We start from the raw sequence: 22,903 nt of genomic DNA on the forward strand, positions 1-22,903 counted from the left end.
CCTCCCCTCCTCCACCCTTCACCTCCACTTGCCCTTGCCCTTTATGTCATGCCTGGTTTGTCTGCAGACATTTGGCATAGTTGGAGGCTTGTTTCTTGACCTTTAGAACAGCCAACCAGAGCACTAACCGCCACTTTAGCACAAAACAGAAACCCGACATCCGCTAATTTAAAATTATCTGAGCTCAACAATCCATCACAGGAAACATGAGGACTTAACTGGTTTTGTCCATGTTCCTCTGTCTTTTCTGTATTTTTTCTTTAACTACATTCAGCCTTTTCACAATACAGAACACATTTCATGACGTTAACTTCCGTTTATTGTCAATCATGAGACACATGCAGGGAGGGAAAAAAAAGTGTCAAACTAGGTCAGTTTCTAGAATAAGTTACTGCCTGTGTGCTCTAAACTCAGGCCCTGTTTACATGACAACATGAGTGTGCTTACACTCCCACAACGGACACAGAGAGAACAATCTCGTCAGTATGCCGCGCCACGCGAGGGTGCTGTTGTTTGATTTTGTAATGAAACCACACAGACATGAGCGCAGAGAAGAATACGCTATAAATGTGAAGAAAATGGAGGGAACCCGACACCCGCATGGACTGATGACGCATCGGATGCTATCAGGGTTGAGGCTCAACTATAAAACTACTGATGGACGATAACACTAGAATACTGACCGTGACTAATACCACTGCAGGTCGCCATGTTTGTTTACAAGGGATGGAAGGGGAAGGGAGGTTGAGAGATGTGCAGGCGCAGTAACACGCTCTGTAGCCTCTGGCAGTCTCTGCAGGAGGGAATCGCGGCCACGAAAGAAACTTTCCACCTTGGGAGCTGCTATAAAAACTTCAGGGATACAGTGCATCTGCATACTGGTGCCATGTAAACAGATGCCCCAAAAGTGAAGAAAGTTTTGCGGATACACTCGTATTTGTTGTCTTGTAAACGGGGCCTCAGTTTACAAAGTTGTAAAATGAATGGCTGTGAGACAACATTACACAGCCGACTTCGAAGGACGACTTCTGTTGTCTGAGTACTTCACTTCTTTATGAGGGAGAAAATTGTTATAATTATGCTTTATTTTTATTTTTTTATTTTTTTGCAAACGGCAACTAAATAATCATTTGTGTTCAGGCAAAACTTAATGACACCCATCACTGTGAGTACAGCCACACTGTGTGCCGATCGTGGTCATGTTCTTTATTTGCATAAAATGGATCTACGTTTAACATCGTAATGTTTAGATTTCAGCACAAACAGACAAATGAGGATGAAATCTGTTTGCGGCATGCACACAAAGAGACCAGAATAATGTAAAGTAAATAATCGGCACTAATGTGGCAGCGGTGTCTTGTGTGGCGAGGTCACACCAGTGCATGCACAATAAAAGCTGTAACATCTTGATGAAACTCTTTGTTATTGTTTTGTTCTTACCAAGCGTCGTCTCTCCTCCTCGACAGTGTTCAACAGCTGGGAGAACTCTTTGAATGACTGGGCTGAAACATACGCAAAAAATTTAAAATAAATCAAATTATATTAAGCAGAAACACTCAATATCTTGTCTATGAACGCATCAATGTGTATGAGACATTGTCCACAATATGTTCCCCACTGAAGAGCACACACTGATAAACCACCGTGTTGCGACATTCGAAAGATAAAATTTTTTTTTTTCTTCCCGTCAAACAAACCACAGTGGCACAGTCATTAAGCCTCAGATGTTCCTGGCACCCCACAAGCACTGTAGCATGGTGCTAAAATGTTTATTTGCACTGCAGCTTGAGACCTTTCACTGCAGCACATTTTAGAACCTAATAAAAACATGCAGCTGTCCAATTTAAAAACCAGGACAAGCAGTAAAAACAATGCTTCAATTGAATGGAAGCCACTGATTACTTCCCTTTATTTTCTTCCCCTGCTAGGCTTCACAATATACTGCCACGGTGAAGGAGAGACTGATGTGGCAGAGATATGTTCACACCATCTGGGCTACACTTCAAAAGCCTATATTGCCTTTTGCAGGGATCGGATGAATTCAGCATACACTAGATCGAACCTTATCTGCCAGAAAATTGTGTCGTGATAGCTGCACAGCTTCATTAAATAGGGGGCCAGATACAACGTGGCCTCTGTTGGTCAGCCCCTGAGTCACCTTATGTCCAGCCATTTAGCAGCGGTTGAGTCGCTCTGCTTGCCAAGACAGTAACATCATTATCAGCTCCGACAGCCTGGCATGGGGGCCCATGCATCATCTTAGACACTTTGCTCCATTTACACACCAAAGCTTTTAAAGACCATAGAGCAATGATTTTGTGCCAGTGATCCTGCAGGCAGGCTGGCCTCCTATTAACGCTACCAGCCCCTTTATCAACAGTGCAAACCTCTCAGGGGGTAAAGGGCACAGCTGGAACCACTGATGGGACAAGATTAGACTCCGAAGAAAGGAAATGGAAGTCAAAGTGAGGTTACAGCTTGCATATCATTCACTGGTAAATGGAAGAAAGGCAGCAGACTTCCATGATTCATGCCCTAAAAATGAGATGTTGTACCTCAATAAATAGCCTGTATACATTTCCTGTGTATACATTTATAGTGTATAGCTTTCTAAATACTGTAACAAAACTTGTGCATCATTGATTCTGTAGGCTGAAAATGTTCTGCAATATATTTATCTCTTTGGGTCTCGGTTTAAACTCATCTCAATTGATCCCCCCGAGGAGGCTCTGTGCAGTTTTTTATGGTGGACTAAAGGATTGACCTTCTAAGACAAGAGGCTGTAACTTTTTTCGAAATTTAAATTTCTCCAGCCACATCAATCTTTTGGCCCCATTGATTCCTAGATAACTGGTGTGGAATGTGAATGTCACTGAAGGAAGTCATACAGAGAAATCAATAAAAGGTCAGGTGAACCCGTCAGCCAGCACACATGTTATGAGGGGAAGTTGGGAGCATCAAAGTGAAATGTACCAATACTGCATCAAGATCATGGCTGGCATTCACGCCAGGGTCTCGCCATGTCAGTCAGAAAGCCATATGTCATTGATGACTAGATTGATTTCAACAGGCTATTTCATTTTTTTCCCCCTCAAATTGTAATCATGGCCTTTTCTCTCCGAGATGGTCAGCGAACACGGTATTATATAGCTCAAGAGTGTAAGGCACGAAACTGAACACAGCTCAATATCATTGAACACAGCTCAGCTCTCTACAAATAAAGGGATGCAAGGGATGTTTTTTGTAGTATAACATGTCATATTAAATTTTTTTTTTCCTATCGTGATTAAAAATGGCCCAAATGACTACCAAACAGATGGCATGTCACTGTCATATGAAGCATTTTTTAATGTGCCGGGGGTGTACATGGGGGGGGGGGGGGGAAGGAGGTACAAGTGGGAAGCTATAACGCCTATTGTTTAATCTGAGATCAACACATCCTTGATTGAAGGCCAGGGAAGAGAAGCATTGCCTCGATTAAAGTGTGCTTGATTTTAATGAGGCTTGGATTTTGGTGTTTGCTTTTTCCAGCAAGAATAATTGCCCTCTTGCACACCCATGGCAATGACACAGTCACAGCGAGCTTTGTGAGGGGAAAAAGAGGGACTATTCATTTAGCATTCAGATGAACATTACGGCTTCATGTAGAGGAGGTCGATATCCAGCCTGGCCCTCACAGATGGACAGTAATTCCGCAGTCTACAGCTCCACAGAGCAAAGGACTCAAGCTGGGGATAATGAGCAGTGCAAAAAAAAAAGAAGAGAGAGCGAGGGAGATGAAGAGGAAGAGCAGGCCAGACTGGGAATCCTGCCCATTAGAGCCAACAAGGCCCTGTGCACAGCCGCTTTCATATTCCTGCAGGAGGCCAGGAGGTTCGCACCTCCATTAATCTCTGACACTGATCACAATTAGTGCCTTTGATCTCTTACAGGCTTGAGGAGATGCAGGGTAAGCATCATAAGCAAATCAATAGCATTAATTGTACATGCATAGCAGACAAGCTTAAGATCTATACTCAAAGACAAATCCCATTGCAGGAATTTGTAGAGTACCCAGATTTTTGTTTGATAAAGACTGCTTCCACCGATTTAACACGGCTTAAATATGACTCATATTTTATACATTTAAACATTAGCGGGCATGATAAATGTGAGCTTTCCAAGCCTTTTCCCATGAGAAGCTTCACACAGGTGTCAGAGTAGGTTCTGATTCAGGTGAGCGAGGAGATGAAAGAATGGTGAGACATGCCTGCCCTCGCGAGCCCCACTGACGCAAACTTACCGATGTTCACCTCATCATCCGTCTCTGCATCGCCAATGCACTCGAACTGGAACTCCTGGAGGGACTGGGAGAACTTCTGGACGGCAGCAGAGAGATCTGGAAATAATCGGAGGGGTTGAGCTTCAGGTAACAGGCCGCACAAGTGGAACAGACACAAAGACACACGGGTGAAGTTTTTGAAAATCCGCAGTCAAAAGCAAATTCAGTGAAGGCTCCTTGAAATATTTACAGACAGTTCAGTTATGTATGCAGGGCGGGATCGGTAAAGAAACACACAGAAAATATAGTGGGGAGGTTACATTTTTGGAATTTTAAAAAGCAAAACCATTAACTTATTTTCTCCCCCTTTCTTCACTTTTTTTTTTTTTATATAAAGGAATATGTACTTTAATTAGGACCAATACACAATTTACAGTAGGGGTCTGAAACATAAGGCCTGAGGGCCAAAACTGCCTCACAAGCAAATTGAAAAAATTTCAAAGAAAACATTCATTGATTTATTTTTTTTCAAACAAATATCTTACGAGTAGTGGACTCTACACAATGCACAGACCCGAGATATCAGTGATGCTACCATGAAAGAATAAAGTAGCATTAGCCTCAAGCCATGCTCTCTTGGTCAGTTAGTAAAAACAAGCAGAATCCAACAGCTATAGGAGAAATGTTTTTGTAGACATTTCACTGTATTTTGCACGTTTCATTAAAATTGTCTTTATGATGAGACTGTAGTCATGTTCAGATGTAGTTTCTGTTAAAATATTGACAATTTCACCATGTGCATGTATATTCTCCACCACAACAAAGACATTTAACTTTAAAGGTTATTACTGCACTATTTCAAGATGAGCTGGTCTAAATGTGGTCCCTAAATGTGCCTGACCCCCTGGTTTATAGGATCCAAAACATTCAATCCAAAAGTATTACAAGTGTTTCAAGACCAAGCAGAAGCTGGAACTGTACTTGTATGTATTTTTGTGCTTAACAGCACAGATCACTATGAATGAGGAGAGCAAATTATGAAACAAAAGGATGTTTTTTTCCAAGTTGTGGCACAGAGTGTACGTGATAAAAATGCTAAGAAATGTAGTTTTATGTGGGATCTTTGCAAATTACTTGATGGTTTAATGGGACAGATTGGAGCCTCTCTTGGCCCATGAGCCTTATGTTTGACATCATTGCTGTATGTAATGTATTGTGATATTAGCCTGACAATTATATCTTTGAAGTCAACCTCTCTCCTTTAAAACATGCAAGATGGCAGAGGAATAAAAAAAGCACCTTATAACCTCTTCGTTTTCAGTTATGGGTGAATAAGTGAGGAGGTCTGAGTGAGTAACCGAATGACTCATAAGTTTCATGCTTGTCCAAAATGTCCGAATAGACTTTTCCTTCTGGAGCTTCCTTTCAAACACTGCCAAGAAGAGGATGAAAGTACAACACAAACGTTATATCCGATGAGCCATTTCCTTAAAGATTCACCAAGATTCATGCAAATTCTTGATCCTCTTTCCTTAAATGAAAAAACCTGACTGCAGCAACAAAACAGTGTAACCTTAGAAGACTTTTACTTTGCAACTTTTGCGAGCAGGTATGTAAATGATAGCACTTTTTTTGATGTGCTGACTGCCAAACTCCATGTCCACTGATATTCATGCTACAGCCGCTCTATTCGTGACTGAAATATTGGCTATATTTACTTCATCACTTGCACATTGATCATAATACTTGGATCTGTCCAGAAAAATCAAGCCCAGATGAACTGCCTAACCTTTGCGTCGGGAATGATAAACACCAGGTAAAGAGCAAAAAACAACCCGAATAATACCAATCTTTGGATCCTCTCACTGTCAGGTAGAAATCTGTAATGTTTATTACATTCCACAAGTTTAGTTTTTTGTTTATTTTTTCCAGGGTGACATTTGACAACCTTAAGTGAAAAGAACTTTTTGTTGTTTCCGTAGCTTTCTGTAGTCAGTGGAGAAGAGGGTAGCCCCAGAAAGAAGTTTCCAGTTGCAAATTTGCATTAAATCACATTGAATAAGAGTCATACAGCAGGACTACGTTACATTTGAAGAGATTTGTTTGTCTATTCTTTTGATGAGCTGAATTACATTTATATTATAACAGTGCGACAGTTTGACACCTCATTACAGCTGAACTACTGATAATGAGCAGAAAAATCAAGTTGAAATCAGTTTCTGCCTGTGAAGAGCAATAAAGTTTCTGACTTAATGACAGAGATGGGTTACCGATGGCTCGTGAAGGTTTATTTACAACAAGAGTGTCGAACAAAAGGCCTTTGGGCCAAAACCTGCCTGCAGAGGCTCTAATCGCGCCCGACAAACCAGATTGTTGAACCAACATACATGTTTTTAAATCCAGAATGCTGCCTACACTATATAAAACCACCTTCTTCTTCTCTCAGTAGTGGTATGAATAAAAACAGAACAGCACCCCATAAAACAATCCCTGACATGTCAAGACGCCTCATCATGACCTTTAATTACCAGTATTTGTTTTCCCTGGAGCACGAAAGCATCAGTTATTGTTAGAGAACTCAAATGCCTTCTTTTTCTCCCACATCTGATTAATGTGCTGGAAGTTCAATAACTGAGTGATGACTCAAGTTGTGTCAGTCTGAACATTTTTCAAAAGTTTACATGCAAAAATACTTACTTAAACTTCCCAATTAGGAAACATCAAGGCTTAACTGTGGCACTTCATCGGCTCATTTCAAGGATTTCAAAGATTATTTTTTTCCAGCCCGAAGAAGCAATATGTATGAGTTCAACTAAGTGATTCTCTATATTCTTAGGCAGTAAAGGCCATTCTTAAATTATTTATTACATTTTACCACCACTGTACAAGAAAAGACAAGAATAAACGCTCTGAAATTGGGGAAGATCAAACTTACAGTTTTAATTTGGCTGCAAAAACACAGCTCTATTATGTGACACATACATCATATACTGAATGATTTGCATGATGGAAATGAGTTAAATGAGGATGCCATTGTACTTGCAAGAAAAGACACGAGGAAATTAAAGACGTCGGGAGAAAATGCAATTAAAATGCTTTTAGTGCAGGGTCGGAGTGAGTATGCTTACACAAAGGTAAGTGAATGAGTGTGCGAGAGTGAAAAAGTAACCTGCGCTCACGAGGGCAAGCCGAGGGGAAGCCGTGGCATCAGAGAGGCTTTTAACATTTCATAATTCAGCTGTAATTAAACGCGAGACAAGATGAAGATTCTTAATTTCACTGGCATTTCAGCTGCCAGCCCACTCGGTTCTGTTAAACTGTACACATTTCTTCTCCTAGCCACTGTTGACAGTAAATAACCGATTGCTTCTCACCTCCTTTCTTCTCACATCATCACTCATGTCTTTACTTCAAACGAGCGTGAAGTTAAAGCGTGTTTGCCGGGGAACTAAAGAATGCGCACAGGGATGCAGGTGAAAGAGGACTTACTAATTACTGGCAAAGATGAAGGTCGTTAAAGTAACAAGAAAAAAAATATCTGCAGCAAATCTTATTAATGCACGAAGAAGTTGTTCAGCTAAATGCTTTTTAAACTTGATATATCATCCATCTATCTTTTATACCTGCTTCAGCTAACCCCGGGCTGCGAGAGCTGGAGCCGGAGCAAACTATTATACACGCATATTCATACTATGGCATTAGCATTCAAAACACGTTAATGTGAAAAAAAATGCATTCATGACATTTAGTAGTGAAAATGTAGATATATTTTACCTTACTTTTCTCTTTTGGCTTCTGTAGGCTAGTTTTATAAGCACTTCGAAATTAGATTTTTGCTGTTTAAGCCGTTTAATGCATCTTGACCACCTTTTGTTTTGTTTATATAGAATATTATAGACGTTTCAGTGAACCGCGAGAGAGGACCTGAAAAGCCACGTGCACAATAACAACAATGGCAGTCCCCAGACTGTCACGAGTCCACATTCTCCTGGGATTTGATAGATTTATAGTTGAGAGTCACTGTAATAACAATCCAAATTGTTCATCTGTCCATACGAATGTCCATCTACTCACCATTGTTAATGTTTATAGCGCATTGTTCTCTGCGTGCATTTTAAGTGTTTCTGCCACGCAGGTATAATCGGACAATGCTTTGAAAACGTTGCAGAGTAAACGTCTAACCTTGTTCTGAAGCAAAAAATATGCGTTTTCATTTGGAACTAGTTGTTACCACCACGGCAACAACTAAAACGGGCCGTCCACTAAAACGGGCTCACTATAGCTTTTAAGTCATCATCTGGATTGTGTACCTCTCGTCGAAAATGAGTAATTGCCTTGAAATAGCAGTTTTTTAAGCATAATACATTTTGGAGAGAAAGAGTGCACAGATTGAGAGTTTGCACATTCTCCGTCTGCCACCAAAGGATTCCTTTTTTAATTTAATTTTCAGATTCCAGCCACCAGCAGAAAGAGTTAGAAATTACAGGAATTTATTATACCCAATGAGATAATAGTGCTTGGAACCAGCTCCATGTCCCTGAAGCTCCGCCCCCGACTGTGGCTTCACCCCACATCCAGAGACTTGGATCGATTTGAGAGCATAAAACACTGGGAGGTGCAAGTCTGTGTTTGAGTGTGTGTGATTGTCTGTCTCTGTGTGTTGGCTCCGTGATGGATGGCTGATCTGTCCAGGGACTGACTTGCCTTTCAGCGCTGTTGGCTAGGACAGACTCCAGCTAACCCCTTTTGGTGGCATGGCAACAGAAGATTTATTAACATTCTGAATACATGTGCTGATAAACTGTATACAAATAATTAGTAAAACTGATACTTGAGATGTAGAAAAGTCTACTTACTTCTTTTATGATTCTTTGTGTTGTTCTAATAACAGATTTTAATAGATATCACACTTCTTTTTTCTATTACAAACATTTTAAGAGAATTAGCTTGCATTTTCAAAATTAAAAACTAAGCTTGCAATCTGGACTTGTCCGTGTGAGGATGTTTGACAGTCCATAATGAATCTTGTGTTGAAACCTATCCAGCTTGCGCTGTGATAACAATAGTTTATCTAACAGGCATCCCAAAGTACAAACCGGCCCTAAAAGCCCACAAAGAAAATCAATCATCTCATCTCCGCAGGAACACAAATTGCTTGGAGAGCCAGATAAAAGAGAACCATGTGATATCTATCAATACGTAATTTCTTTTCTTTTTTTTCTCGACACAGCCAGTACCGCTATATTCCGTTTCAATGTATTCGAGAAAAGAGAACAGTGAGAGTTTCACTCGATGAGACCACAGACAGGGGGGAAGCTCTTACAGGAATCCACACTATCTCGGACAGACGCGGTATCTCGAGTTTGTTTGACCACTTGAAAATGTCACTGAAGTCGCTCTGAGAGCGACGGTGGAAGAACTTTTTTTCTCGAAGATGTATTGTGTCATTGATGTGCGCCTATCATTTCTACTTTGACTCTAACGCTGCAGATTTGAGATCAATACCACGCTGCGGTTGCCTGAATGTGCTTGCAGGATCATCAATAATGGATGATTTTTTTTTTAGCGCCGACGTTCAGACGGGCCCCGCCTCCACGAAACAAAACTGTGCCGCAGACAGGCGGATAAATTGCTTCAGATAAGGCACCACACCTTAAACATATTAACAGAGTAACATCGATTGTTTGTTGTTCTTGTGTTATTTATTTAGTCCCTGCGTCCGGCGTAATGTAATTCTGGGCAACTCAACCGAAATGTGACAGACTTTCTAAATTCTTCCACAATTAAAAGTTAACATAAATTGCTTCAATTAGAGTTGTTTAATAGATGTGCGCTTTCCCAAAATTGATGGGTTGAACTCGTTGTCCCAAAGATTGAAAGTGTATTTGTTTACTTCAATTCTCAGAATAGAAAAATAAGAAAAACAAGGTTTCATAGAAATTATTTATTTGGGAAGAGGAGGCACGAAACTCATATTTAATGACAAAGTGTTTAGCACTCTTCTGTTATTCTGGTTTGATTCCGTGCCAGGGGCCATTCAATGTGGAGTTTGCATTGTCGTCCTTTGTGTATATATGGTTATCTATGGATCCTTAAGTTTACTTCAACATTCCCAAGAGGTACGGGGTTAATGGGTGACTTCAATTTGCTGAAGGTGTGTTAGCCCTGTGATGGACTGACCTGTCCAGGTTGTACACTGCCTTTCAGCTGGGATTGGCTCCAGCCCCCAGCGACCCTGAGCTGGATGAAGCAGGTAAAGAAGATGGATGGACAGACGGTACTAACGCAACACTATAGCTCAAGCTTAACTGCAACTTCGAAAGATTCAACAATATCTGGGTTAAAAATCGACTTCTTTCGAAGAACATCCAATTAATCATGTATGCTTTTCTGGGAAGAGTCACAAGTGGTGATCATGACATGCTAGACGTCTCCTGCTTGGTGTTAAATCGTGCTAGCGAAGGTTATTTTGGCCTTCGTCATTAGCGTTTCACAGCTACAAATCCCATTAATTTTTAACAGCTCATGGAAGAGTTCTTTGACATAACATCAGCAACATTGATGAGCCCGAAAGTGGAATCGTAGTCAAGATGTACAAAAAAATAGCATTATAGTACTTTATCAAGTGACTGACCCACAATGTTTAAATACATTAATTTCACTACCAGATCAGCTTAATCTTACTCTTCATGGTCTGATGCATTATGTGCACGCATCTAGATATTTTACTGGGGTTTGAATTATGTGTGAATAAAGACATTAATAATAATTTAAAAAAAAATGAGTTTCAACGTGACAAGCAATAAAAATAAAGTTAAATTTAAAAATTTATATTTTTATACTAGTAAACAGAAAGTACATGAATGCTGTAAGTCAGGAGAGTGACACATTTTGATAGGTTTGAAATTATATTTAGAAGGTGCGCTGATGAAAAAACCGCAACAACAATCAGGAAATATGTATATAAGAGTAGGAAAAAAAAATAAAGACATAAAAAATGCAATAGTGTTGATAAAAAATAGGAAAAGAAAATTTAGGGAAGGAAAATTGAACAAAATTGAGATTAAATCCTTCTAATGATGTGGGTAGAAGGTTGCATTGCTTGATTTCAAAACATAAGATTATTTCTACCAATTAAGCAACTGCCGCTATTATTTTTCGCAGAAAATAACTTAAAAGTTCGTTTTTACTTTCACATCTTGTTAAGTGCAATGTGTGATTTCACACACAACCAAAAAGCATATATAATTTAAGACTTTCTTGGAAGAGGATGTTGTTGTTGCACTACAAACATTAATCCGCATTTACATCAACCCATATAAGTGAGGTGAGATTTAGGACAAACCTGATGTAAAAACTGTGCATTTATTTTCAGTTTTGTATGCATTATTTAGGACGTTTGGGAGTCGACACAAATGATTTTTGCCCCGGGTTCATTAACGGGCACTGCAGAATATATTGCTCAAGCATTTACAAAAAGGCCCGCCTCCCTTTAAGCCATCACACGACTGAGTAGCAAAGATAAATGGAAGGAGAACTGGTGTAAAGGAAGATAGATGAAGAGCTTAATTTATTTAAACCTTAGGCAAGCAGTAAAGGCATTACAAGTATGACCCTGCCCAGTTTGAGAAACTCAGTTTTAGTAGAAACAATGAAAAAAAAAAAAGTTTGATTGGTTTAAATGCCAATGCTCGCAGTCGAGACAGCATCCAAATAAATATAGGTTTTATTTTGGAAGGCTGGCGGTTAAAGATTTTGGCAACAGCCCAGTATTGAATAACTGCAAATGTAGCCAAATCAAATTATAGTGAATTAAATGACAAAAGCACATAGTTCAGAAACTTCAAGAATTTCTTTGTGCACTTTGGTTTTTGTTACTGTTGGCCACATTACTATGATCAGAATAATAACACTTCAGAGGTGATACTGATGCAACGCAATGATATGCAGAAACTTTTCACTTCGGCTTAAAAGAACGAAAGAAAATAAGGAATAAAGGACAGAGGGGAGCTGTTGGTGGGTATGCGGGAAGCACAGCAATCTTCACGGTTTTCCAGATATTTCATCTGAATCTTTTACATGTCGTCGGACACGGACAGGAATTTGGAGCATGTTGTTTGTGAGTTCGTGTGCAGGAAAAGCAGCCGTGCTGTTCAGGGGATTATTCAGAGGGATAAAACAGTTTGATAAGGTTTGACTGTGAAGTTGTGACTCACCACATAAAAACAGGTAACACACTAATGCACAAGTGACACAGACTGAAAGCTGAAAACAAGCAATTTTCGAAAATTTCTCCAATTAATTGACTGAGCTTTTTTTAATACACCTCAAAGTAGCACTTCCTTATTCCACTGCACTCAGCGAAAACCTCGTCTCAGCCTGCATGCAAATTCCCTGAAACAATATCTGGCCTGCCTTAATGATTCAGCTTACCGTGGGCATGGAGAATCTAAAAAAGAATAAACGTGTGGTGTGCAGTCTTTCTGCACAGGCTGTAATCATAGAGCGCAGCTCTGACCACCCAGGCAAAACATGACGGGATGGTGAAGCTGCCCCCAGTTAGTGCCCAGTGTAGGAGATGTGAGGGAGAGGACTATGGCTGTCAGTCACCATGCAGCAAAACCCCCTGGGTACAACCTTTATCTCATCTCCAGGGCAACCACATACTACTAAATTCCATCTGCTGACAGCTGCTGACAAAACACAGACGACACTGCAGGAAAGTCTGTAGTCCTCCTGCAAGCGCCCAGAGTACATGCTTATTTTAGCAGCAACTGGGACATGAATTAGATGGCAGGATCAATAAAATGGCATAAAAAAGAAGGGAATTTATGTTTGTTTGATTATTTCTTTGTTGTCAGACTCCTTGGTAATACATATACGACATACAAGGGTGTGGAAAAATAAGGCCTGTAGGCTAAAACCGTCCCGTAAGGAGCTCTAAAATTTAAAAAAATAAAATCTAAAGTTTACATTTAGACATTGCATTATTTTAGTGCTCCAGCCCACTCAAGATGAAATTGGGCTGAATGTGGCCCCTCAACTAAAATGTGTCTGACATCCCTGCTCTAAATAGTGCTAGGTTAGTAAGGACCATGCATTTGTAGGATGAGCAGCAGTACTCAGTATGCAGTGTGCTTGCATTAATCTTCTCTGCCAATGCTAACAACCTATTCTGTCGCTTAACACTATTCCACATCTATCTTCAGCTTTAATATGGTATTCTTTTACAACTTTATCACCACAAACAACACAAAACAAGGTTCCTCATCTGTCAATATTCTTCCCCATTTAGTCCACAAGGAGTAACTGTGGCATCAGAGCAACTAGATCAACCAGGAGGAATCCTAATCAGATTAAGAGTGAGGCTTGACAACCTTCAGAGAAAACTTATTCTGCCGCATGTTTCTGCACTCCTTTCTTCCAGTCATGACCCAAAGTCCATGGTCATAAGCCCGGATGGGGATGCAATCCGACAAGCAATTAGAGAGCTTTGCTTTTCAGCTTAGCACCATAGTCCAAAGCAGTGACTCGACTGCAGTGTCTTAAACTGCAGCCAATCTTGCAATCCCTCCTCCCATCGCTCATAATTAAGAGCCCGAAATAATTAAACTCAGTTGATCTCTCCCTATCTGGAGAGATATTGCCATTTTTTTCCCCAATGACCCACATCACATTCTGCAGTGAACAGAGGCTCTCATGTGATGGTGCCAATGTGACAACATCATCTGCAAAAAAAACATCTTTGCAAGCAAGATAACCGGTTAAGATCAAAACCTTTTATCTGACCTATACAGCTGCTCAGGGAGGATGAAAGCCACCCTGATCACCCTGCCCTATATTCAGGTGCGCTCAATAGTATGGAAAATATGGTAATAGTTCCTGTGTCAACACATGAGCAAAATATTGTCAGAATACTTTTCCTATTTAACTAAAATTGCATTAATAATGTCATAATATCTCTTTCCATTCCTGAATTACAATCGAATAAATGGTGTTATAATCACAAATGTAATATCTTACATTTACGTGTGTAATTACTCATTAACTTGAATAACCTCATGGGTTTTAATATCGCAAATCAATTAGAATAAAAAGAACAAACTTTCCTCGTAGAACATCAAATATTATTATTTCATTACCTCAGAATTGCTCTGCAAATACAGCCACAGCTTATATTAAATTGAACTCCATTTAGCATCTCTTAATTGCATCATGTTTCAATGTAATGTGAGAAAATGCCTCAGAAGACACTGAAGCATTTCATCTCAAATTGCAAAGACGCTGTTCATAAAATTATTAAACAGCTAAATTGAATCATCCAAATTGTTTGAAAAGAACACTAATACTTCAAATTTAAAGTTTGCTCCTGTATTTACTTTTAAGGTTATTTTGCATACTGTGAAAAACAGAACAAACAAAAACAACCTCCAGCTGAAATGAAAGGAAAGTGGTTTGAAAACATCCCATTTCCTTGAAGATGTTGAGGCATGTTAACATCAGTGCATCACACTACTCGCACTTTGTGTTACGTGACTGACACTCATTACTGCACTAATTACTAAGCAGCATCCTTGTTGTGTTTCCATCCTCTGCATATTTCTTTGGGGTTTTAATGAAGTGTTTTAACACAAATTAGCAAAGAAAAGCTTTTAAAAACCTTAAGTCACAGGCATAAATGTGGCCCATTAAAAAAAGTTACATTCTTGAAAAACACATTGAAGAATTCATCTGGTATGTACAAAACCGCTCAAATGACTAACAAGGTACTCAAGGTATTGTGCTACGATCTCAGGCTTTGGTATACAGTTTTGCCCTTCACCGAGACAAAAACAAACACATCTTTCAATAATGCACATCTGTAGAAAGACACAGCACGCTGTCTGGCTGTACATCAACGCTGCCATGAGAGACACTACTGTGACTTAATCCTGTCAGCGAGACACTGCTGATTTCAGACGAGAAGGTCTTCAAAGGAAAAAAGCTTCCCAGCTTAATGAGAGACGGAGAGATCCCTTTGATGCAACAGTGGGGTGCATTGTGCCACTTTGATTCCATTTGGAGGGATTGTAACCGGGGAGCAGCCCTTCAGGTAAGGCCGCTTCCACCTGCTTACTATTACATTTGCCTGTCAGCAGCACAGCAGGGGGAAGAGTGTATCTGTGCAAGGAGAGCCAGCAGATTGGCCCCCGGCGCTCACGTAGCATGCCAAAAGTTTCCCCACCACCGGTCGACTTGTCTCAGACAAAGCCTCATTTGATATCCCCACACCCACTCCTGTTACTTCAAACTGTCAGCTGGTCAAGTTTCACACTAATTTTCAAGTGACCAAAATGTCTTAATATAGCTGGATAAAACATGAATGGTGCAGAGATGCTACCAATATCTTACTCTTGGAATTGCTGATGCTGCTGATCCCTGGAGAGGCTATTAAACCGATTTCACACCCATCCTTTGTAGTCTCAACAAAGAAAGTACAGCCTTTATTTAAAAAGTGTGACTTTTGCACTTGTCATGATCAGTATGTCTTCACTATTTTTCGATAGATTTCAATTAAATTAGCACTGTAGAATGCCAATGTGGCTAATCAATTCAATAGGGTACATGAATGCCAGCACCAATGATGACCTGGAAATGACATGGCATCAATACCAATCAACCCAAGCAGAAAACACACCACACTATTTTCAGCACATCTTCAGTGGTCGACGAGGGCAGAGAAAAAAATTCAAGATACTAACACTGCGTCTATGAAATGAGGCTGATGCAATGCTACTGCCTATTCTTAAGCTATGGAGAAAAAGATCAGAGTTATTACCCTCGCAATTCTGCCGGAATGAAAAAAAAGTCAGACAGGCCAGCCTCCATCATTTATCAGCAGTCTATAGCCTTTAGCCTGAGTTGAGAGATTTTCTTTCAGGAGTCTTGCAGACAAAACATCTGACAGAACTTCTGACAGAGATGAACTTCCTCTCCAAAGAAAAAAAAAAAAAAAAAACACTTGGCCATAATAATAGGCCCAGTTCTACCATAAGACTTCAGAAAATACAACGTGTTTTGAAGTGAACTTCTTGGTTCTGTTGAGGAAATAAGAAAGAAGACACTTAAGACCATCCATGAGCTTGTGTCATGGTTAGTACTCTCATCTCACAGCAAGAAGTTTCCTTTGTTTGAGTCTCGGTTGGGCTTTTCAGTACGTAGTTTGCATCGTCTCCATGTAAGCATTCAAGCATGAGTATACTTTTTTGATTGTTTGCAAGTAAAGCCCAAGGGAATTTCCCACTTTTGCCACAAAATGTTCCAGTTCAAGACAAAGACTATATATTTAATTTAACCCAAAATATCTTAAGTCAATTTGCTATCAAAGCAATTAAAGAATGCAAATATCACAGTGGAGTTTGTACTGCTGCCTCACAGTGAGAACATTCCCAGTTCAGGTCCTGAATTGGGATCTTACTCTGTGGGGTTTACATGTTCTCCCTGAGCATGCTTGGCTCTTCTCCAGGTACTCTGGCCTCCTACAGGCTTCTGAGGTGTATTAGTGGTCTGTCGGCAGGTATGAATGCAAATGCCTGTGACTGTCTGTTTCCCTGTGAAGACTGCCTTCACCCAAAGTCAGCTGGGATCAGCTCCAGCATCTGGCAACCTGAGTTTGAATGAAGCTAAATCAAAGGTGTTGATTGGCACGCACCCATCTCATACTTTCTGGCTAATCATGATCGGTGGCCTATCAATCGAAGCACCACTACTGGACACTACTGGATTTCAATGAAGATTTCAACTGACAATTCATAATGTCCAGCAAAGGAGTGTATTTTTTTTAAAGTGTCATGGAGAAGAAACACCTGTCTGCCACATTATCCATCTCGACTTGAAGAGGCAACAAAAGTACTCATGAAACCTGGCAACTGTAAACAGGAGAATGATGTGCTTGGTGTGACAATCATTTTGACTGACAGAACAGCAACAGAGCTGCCCCAGAACAGACCTCGATCTGGGGTCCAACACATTTCCCTGCACGGTCTGAGGGGGAAGTGGCTTTTAGGAATGCAACATCTAATCCTTTTATCAAAATCTGTCCACCCACAAAAAATAGCAGAGTCCCTCACAGTGCTGCACGAGCAGCGCTCACCGCCTCACTCAACCGCATTGCCACACAAGTCACATAATGTCCACTTGCATTTCATTCCCATCACAGCAGTTAAAATGCATCAAGGTCGTCGAGGTGGCGGCAATACGTCATAAATGGTATAATCCTGCAATACGCGGTATGCCTTAGTCACAGTCCAACAGACACAGACACTGAGAGAACACATGCACACACCCACACAGTGAAGCACAGTGATGTCAGACCGAATGCTATCGGCGGGAGGATGGGGGATGGTTATACAAGCATGTTTACAGGACATTTCCTCTGGCTGAGCCTTGGGAGCATCATCTGTCCTCAGACAAACAAATGCACAGTCCCCAAAGCTAAGCACGGTTGTGAAAACACTCTTGATGAAAAAAAAGAAAAAAGTTGTACTTTGTATCTGGAATTAATGAAATAACAATCACTAATTACAGCTATGTTAAGAGGCATACATGCTTCAGAATTATGCTGGTACAGTTGGAATGAGTAAAGGTACCGTTTACAGACTTACTAAATACACTTTTTTTAATAATAACAACCCTTGTGTTTATCAGCCATTCATTACTGCAGATGTAGCGTCACTACATAGCTGGGAAGCAAGCGTGGGCATGGCGGGGTGGCAGGAACACATTGTTAGGTAGCATAATAATGGCCTGTCTCCTGGTTTAGATAAAGCAAATCTTTCTGTTCTCTAACAAAAAACATGACAGGTCACAAAATTACATTACTCTCTAATGATCCTTAAAGAAAAAAAACTGCCATTTCCAGTGGGTTATTAATAACTACAGAAGAAAAAAAAAAAACACTTTAAAGACTGCTATTACAGGCAAACTTTTTCGAATAATTCAGTTTTGTCGTGCGTTTAAGCCCCAGGCTAAAACTTCAGCTATGTGGATGAAAGGGTGGCGATGCAGGATTACACAGAGTACATCCCCAACCTGCTGACACCGTGTGTGAGGAGCAAGCGCTTGACTTGTTGTTTAACAAATACAAATTATGTATAAAGGACATGAGGCATCACCCAGAGTATGAACACGTCATCGGTGATGCCTTATCCACAACAGGAGCTGCTTTGGGTCTTTAGTTCAGTCTTTTTAACAACATTCATCATTGTCATCAGATTACTGAGAGTTCTGTGCCAATGTTTTAGGTCGGGGGGAAAAGCTACTTTACCGTCATACAATACCAATATGAAGGGATCTGACTGAATCCACAGTTGTGCTTCAGCAATGAAAAATGACTCCAAACTATCAGCTTCCTGTCCTTTGATAAATTGATAACATTTGCAGAATGCATGTTTAAACAGTGCTACCCATCAAGAAAAGTATATCATATGTTGGATTTCAAAACTTATGGGAAGAAAATGTTTTTAAATGCATGAAAATCCAGCTTTAAGCTAAACAAAACGAAGACTCCCTTACATGTGCATCCGATTGAGACATTGAACCTGGAAATGTGAAAAAAATCTGAAAAATAGTGACATACTGTGTTATTTCACCATATGCACTGCACACTTCAAACTACTGCAATTGATAACATATCCTCTTTCAGACACATTTCCTATGAATTTAGTCCAGAGGTGTCAAACATATTTTAGTTTAGAGGCCACATACAGCCTAATTTCATCTTGAGTGGACTGCGCTCATAAAATAGTGCCATAATAACATCTAAATTGTAATTTCTAAGGATTTTCTTTGTTGTGGCACAGAGTATACATTAGGAAAATACCCGTTTTACCCCAAATTACTACAATCTCAACATGAAGCCAATTTTTATTAAAGCTTCTAGTACAAAATATAAAGATCAAAAAGACTTCTCCTGTAGCTGTTGCATTATGCATATGTTTACAAACTCACCCTGGCAGCATGGTTTTGAGGCTAGTTTGACAGGAACAAGGGAGCTAGCATTCAGAGCAGCCTTACTGATATCTCAGCTTGAGGCTCAGTGTTGTGTTGTGTCGAGAACTCTGTAATATATATATTGGAAAATAACTGCAATTAGAGTATAGGGAGTACCAACAGGATGATACTGTATAACCATATGTAAAGATCCAGGGAGTAATGTGGCCTATTTCACTTTCCTACAAAATGTTTGTACCTCGTAAATAGAAGACTTCACCTATACACCACATTTCCACCACTTTTAGGCAATCTTATAGCACTTTACACCTTTCATCCATTCATGCACATGTTCACTCATAAATGGATAGACTGCCACTCACGGTGCTTGCACAACATCAGGAACAAGATGGGGTTGATTATTGCCTCAGGCCACAAAGACATATGCACAGGTGGAGCCCACGTCACACTGCCGATCAAGAGATTGGAGGACAACTTGACCACCTGAGCCACATTTACCACATCGACAGAGAGTTTAGCCTGATTACAGGAGATTCAGGAGCTCTGCAAGATGTTTGAAATAACCTTTCTAGAGAGTTCTTTCAAGAGCGCTCAGATTCAATCCTGAGTAGACGGGTATCGCTGCTACTGTGCATATGCATCTCAATAGTTCTTCTACGTGTGTGAGTAGATGGACAATAACAACAAAGTTGCCTCCAGAGTGTCATAATTCCCAGTCCATGTTCTCCTGATTTGGTAGTCTTATAGTTGAGAGTCTTACGGAATAACAATGCGACATTGCTGTCTGTCTATATGAATGTGCGTGTACTCGTATTGTTCATTTGAATGTGTATTGTTCTTTAATCGCCAATGTGTGATTTCATTACAAAAACAATAAAGTGTCAACTCATGGCCCAGCTATCTACATAGTATTTTTTGCCGTTGCCATGTAAACAGAAATTGTTTTCAAAATGTTGCCGTGTAAAAGGCAAAACTGTACTGAAATGAAAATATACAAATGATGCGCTTGCCTAAAGCATTTCAAAGTCGTGAATAAAACAGACCATAAAAGTAAAGTCCACTACCTTTTACTTTCCAGATTGTCTTCACATCTGCACAGTACTGTAATACAACACACACAAAAATCGAGGTTCATTGATGAAAATTTTAGCAACATTTTCAGCCAGCAGCTCAGTTTAAACCAGTCTATGGGATATATGGATAGGCCATATGTGAGATCCCTGGAGCTGTTCAAAAGGATCTTGCAGACCTTATCTTGTCAATCAAATCACTTGCTATACACTGGAAAATCCACCACTGCAGGCTCAACGTGAAATATCAAAAGCAAGCTAAACATGAAGCAAGTGAAAAAGGTCAAATACCTAACAAGCCAAGCAGTCATAATAAAATATTTTTCTTCAGAGCGGTCCAGGCAGCCCGTGCCAGTACATGACAGGTGGTGAGAGGGAGCATCGCAAACAGGATTCCCATGGTAATCATTGTCTGATTTATCTAACTAATAATACATGATGGGGTGTTTTGATATACAAATACGATGAAAGGGGTACATGTCATGGCTCCTGTATCATCATTTCATCATCTTGGGAAATACCGTTTGCCCTCTTCCAGTGGATGAATAAGAGTGATGTCATTTCCATGCCTCTATAATAAATATGAAACAACAGCCAGGGACTTGCTGGCTGGGCTCAGCAAACACTACAACATGATCTAACTACAAAACCCTTCTGAAGCTCAACAGGTTATAATGGATTTGTTTAATCTTGACAAGAAAAGAAGTGTTTAAAAAAAAAAATTCAGTTCTATGTGTGGTTTTATGTGTCAGAGCATTTGTCATCAATGTGAAATCACTTCCTGGAGTTTTGTCATTGTGATGTGTGTGCAGAGAGTTGCTGTGCCCAACCAACAAACAATCAAAAACATTTTTTTTTTTTTTACCTAAATATTAGTCAGCTTTTGAGAAAGAGGAGTGCAACTTTGGTTTCCACTGGTCAGGGGCAATTCAACTCTTTTTTCCCCTCCTATTTTCAGTGTCACAAAATTTGATCATCGACCTTTATATAAACATCTTGGTCAACACTGAGCTTGCACAAAACACAAAAGTAAATGTTACCCTTGCTATTGGGCATGCAACCACCCATGTTGTCAAAGTCACAAGAAATTAGCAATTCATGACAGGTACTACATACTTTTGCAAAAAAGCAACCAATAATATACCTTGCTAGTAACAAGTTAAACCCTCTTTTTACCATCAGAACAGTCTAGTTCAGTGGTGTCAAACATAAGGCCTCTGGACAACAAAACCCAAGGAAGCTTTCAACATTAAACTATGTAGTTCATACTAATGGTCTCCTACTGTGCCAAGGAAATATTCCCCCACCTCATTACACCACCAGCACCGACCTGGACCTTTGATACAAGGCAGGTTAGATCCATGTGCTCCTGTTATTCATGCCAAATTCTAACATCTAAAGGTGGCATCAGAAATGGAGACTTGTTTGATCAAACATTTTCCAATCTTCTCATGTCCAGTTTGGTGAGGCTGTGTGAACTCGTCTCAACTTCCTGTTATTAGCTGACCCAAGTGACAACATCAGTTTCAGGATTCACTGTGTTATGTGCTCTTAGTTGCAAGCTACTATTATTATCATCTTTCATTCTTTTCTGACCCCTAGCACCAACAATGCATTTTAAACCCGTGAACTTCTGGTCATGGGATATTTTTCAGACCACTTCCTGTTAATACTAGAGGTGGATGTGCGTGAAAAACCCAGTATACCAACAGTTTTGGCCTGTATGGTGCCAAACTCCATGCCATATTTGATATACCTTTCTTGTAAATTCCCATGTTGGGTTTGAACTTCAGCAGCCCATTTTGACCGTGTTTGATGCATCCCCACGAAATACACCGAGTTCATGCCATGCAATCTGCCGATTTGTGTTAATGACTGTAGGAAGAGGTGTACCTAATGAAATGGGTGGTGCAGTAACTGTCTCCCTCAACTAGACAGTTTTCAAATTGCATGATTTTAGTGTTGCTCTGACACGTTAGTCGAGCTGTCGTCATTGTGTGGGTCAGACTAAAGACTGGGTCACTCACTAAGTTCAGCTGAAGTTACGTTACCAACTCTAATTTGCAAATATCTTTCCTCTGATGATCCCCGTGGCAACCTGCATCACTCCAGCCTCAAGAAACTTAACCGCAACTGCAAATGAAATGTATAGAATTATTCCTTCTGTGTGGTTTGAGCAACCCCACTCACTAAAGGCATAATTAGCACCTTCAGTCGATCCAATTACTGCAGTCAAGCTGAGGGATTAGCAAAACTCGGCAGTGGTTATTTACACCAGATGTGACTACAAAGCACAAACCACTGACAGCATGAAGCCCAGCACAGCTACTTGCAGCATCTGGAGATCCATCCTTTTTGCACCTGACTAAATAATTACAGACAAATAACAGTTTGAATCACAGTGTGATTCATATGCCTTTGTAGCACAAAGAATTTCCAAAACTTTATTCAATATATCAGACTTGTACGGATCTATGCAGGTGTTTAAGGCAGTTCAGACTATTTAATTTAACTGCTGTCTGGGGTAACCAGTAGTTAGTCTTTGAGGCAGGACTGTTTTACATGGTGCTCAGTTTTTCAT

General features: G+C 40.1%; 1 protein-coding gene across 1 annotated transcript in view; it reads right to left on the reverse strand.

Moving 5' to 3' along the window:
- arhgap42b (Rho GTPase activating protein 42b) overlaps positions 1 to 22,903 on the reverse strand; it is an 82,336-nt gene that overhangs the window by 53,719 nt on the left and 5,714 nt on the right. The window contains exons 2-3 of the mRNA XM_080510087.1: positions 4,283 to 4,378; positions 1,441 to 1,502 (exon numbers count right to left, since the gene is read on the reverse strand). Coding sequence (XP_080366213.1) covers positions 1,441 to 1,502; positions 4,283 to 4,378 — 158 coding nt within the window. The remainder of the gene's footprint in view (positions 1 to 1,440; positions 1,503 to 4,282; positions 4,379 to 22,903) is intronic.

This window comes from Blennius ocellaris, assembly GCF_963422515.1.
Source record: "Blennius ocellaris genome assembly, chromosome: 2".
Taxonomy (NCBI): domain Eukaryota; kingdom Metazoa; phylum Chordata; class Actinopteri; order Blenniiformes; family Blenniidae; genus Blennius; species Blennius ocellaris.